The 298-nt window shown below is 70.5% G+C and overlaps 1 protein-coding gene across 1 annotated transcript in view; it reads left to right on the top strand.

Moving 5' to 3' along the window:
- TICAM1 (TIR domain containing adaptor molecule 1) overlaps positions 1-298 on the top strand; it is a gene marked incomplete at its 5' end in the record, with an annotated part of 2,737 nt that continues 2,439 nt past the window's right edge. The window contains 2 exon segments of the mRNA XM_027769609.1: positions 1-296; position 298. The exon segment at position 298 is cut by the window's right edge and continues 987 nt beyond it. Coding sequence (XP_027625410.1) covers positions 1-296; position 298 — 297 coding nt within the window.

The raw sequence follows: 298 nt of genomic DNA, 5'->3' as shown, positions 1-298 counted from the left end.
TGGGCCGTGGCCCGCCTCTACCATCTGCTGGCCGAGGAGAAGCTGTGCCCGGCCTCCATGCGGGACGTGGCCTACCAGGAGGCCCTCCGTGCCCTCGGCTCCAGGGACAAACACCAGCTGGAAGAGCTGCAGCTCGAGGCCCGGGACTGCTGTGGGCGGGATGTCCTGGGGGGGGCCGGCGACTTCCAGCCTCTCCATTCTGAGCTGGGCTGCCTCCCACCTTCCTCGGCTCTGCCCTCCGCGACCCGGAGCCTGCCGCGCCCCATTGATAACCCGTCGGGATGGAGCCGCTGCTGCC

Source organism: Tupaia chinensis, unplaced genomic scaffold, assembly GCF_000334495.1.
Source record: "Tupaia chinensis unplaced genomic scaffold, TupChi_1.0 Scaffold149964_2, whole genome shotgun sequence".
Classification (NCBI taxonomy): domain Eukaryota; kingdom Metazoa; phylum Chordata; class Mammalia; order Scandentia; family Tupaiidae; genus Tupaia; species Tupaia belangeri.
Note: the sequence above shows the minus strand (reverse complement) of the source record. Positions and strands in the feature narration are given on the sequence as shown.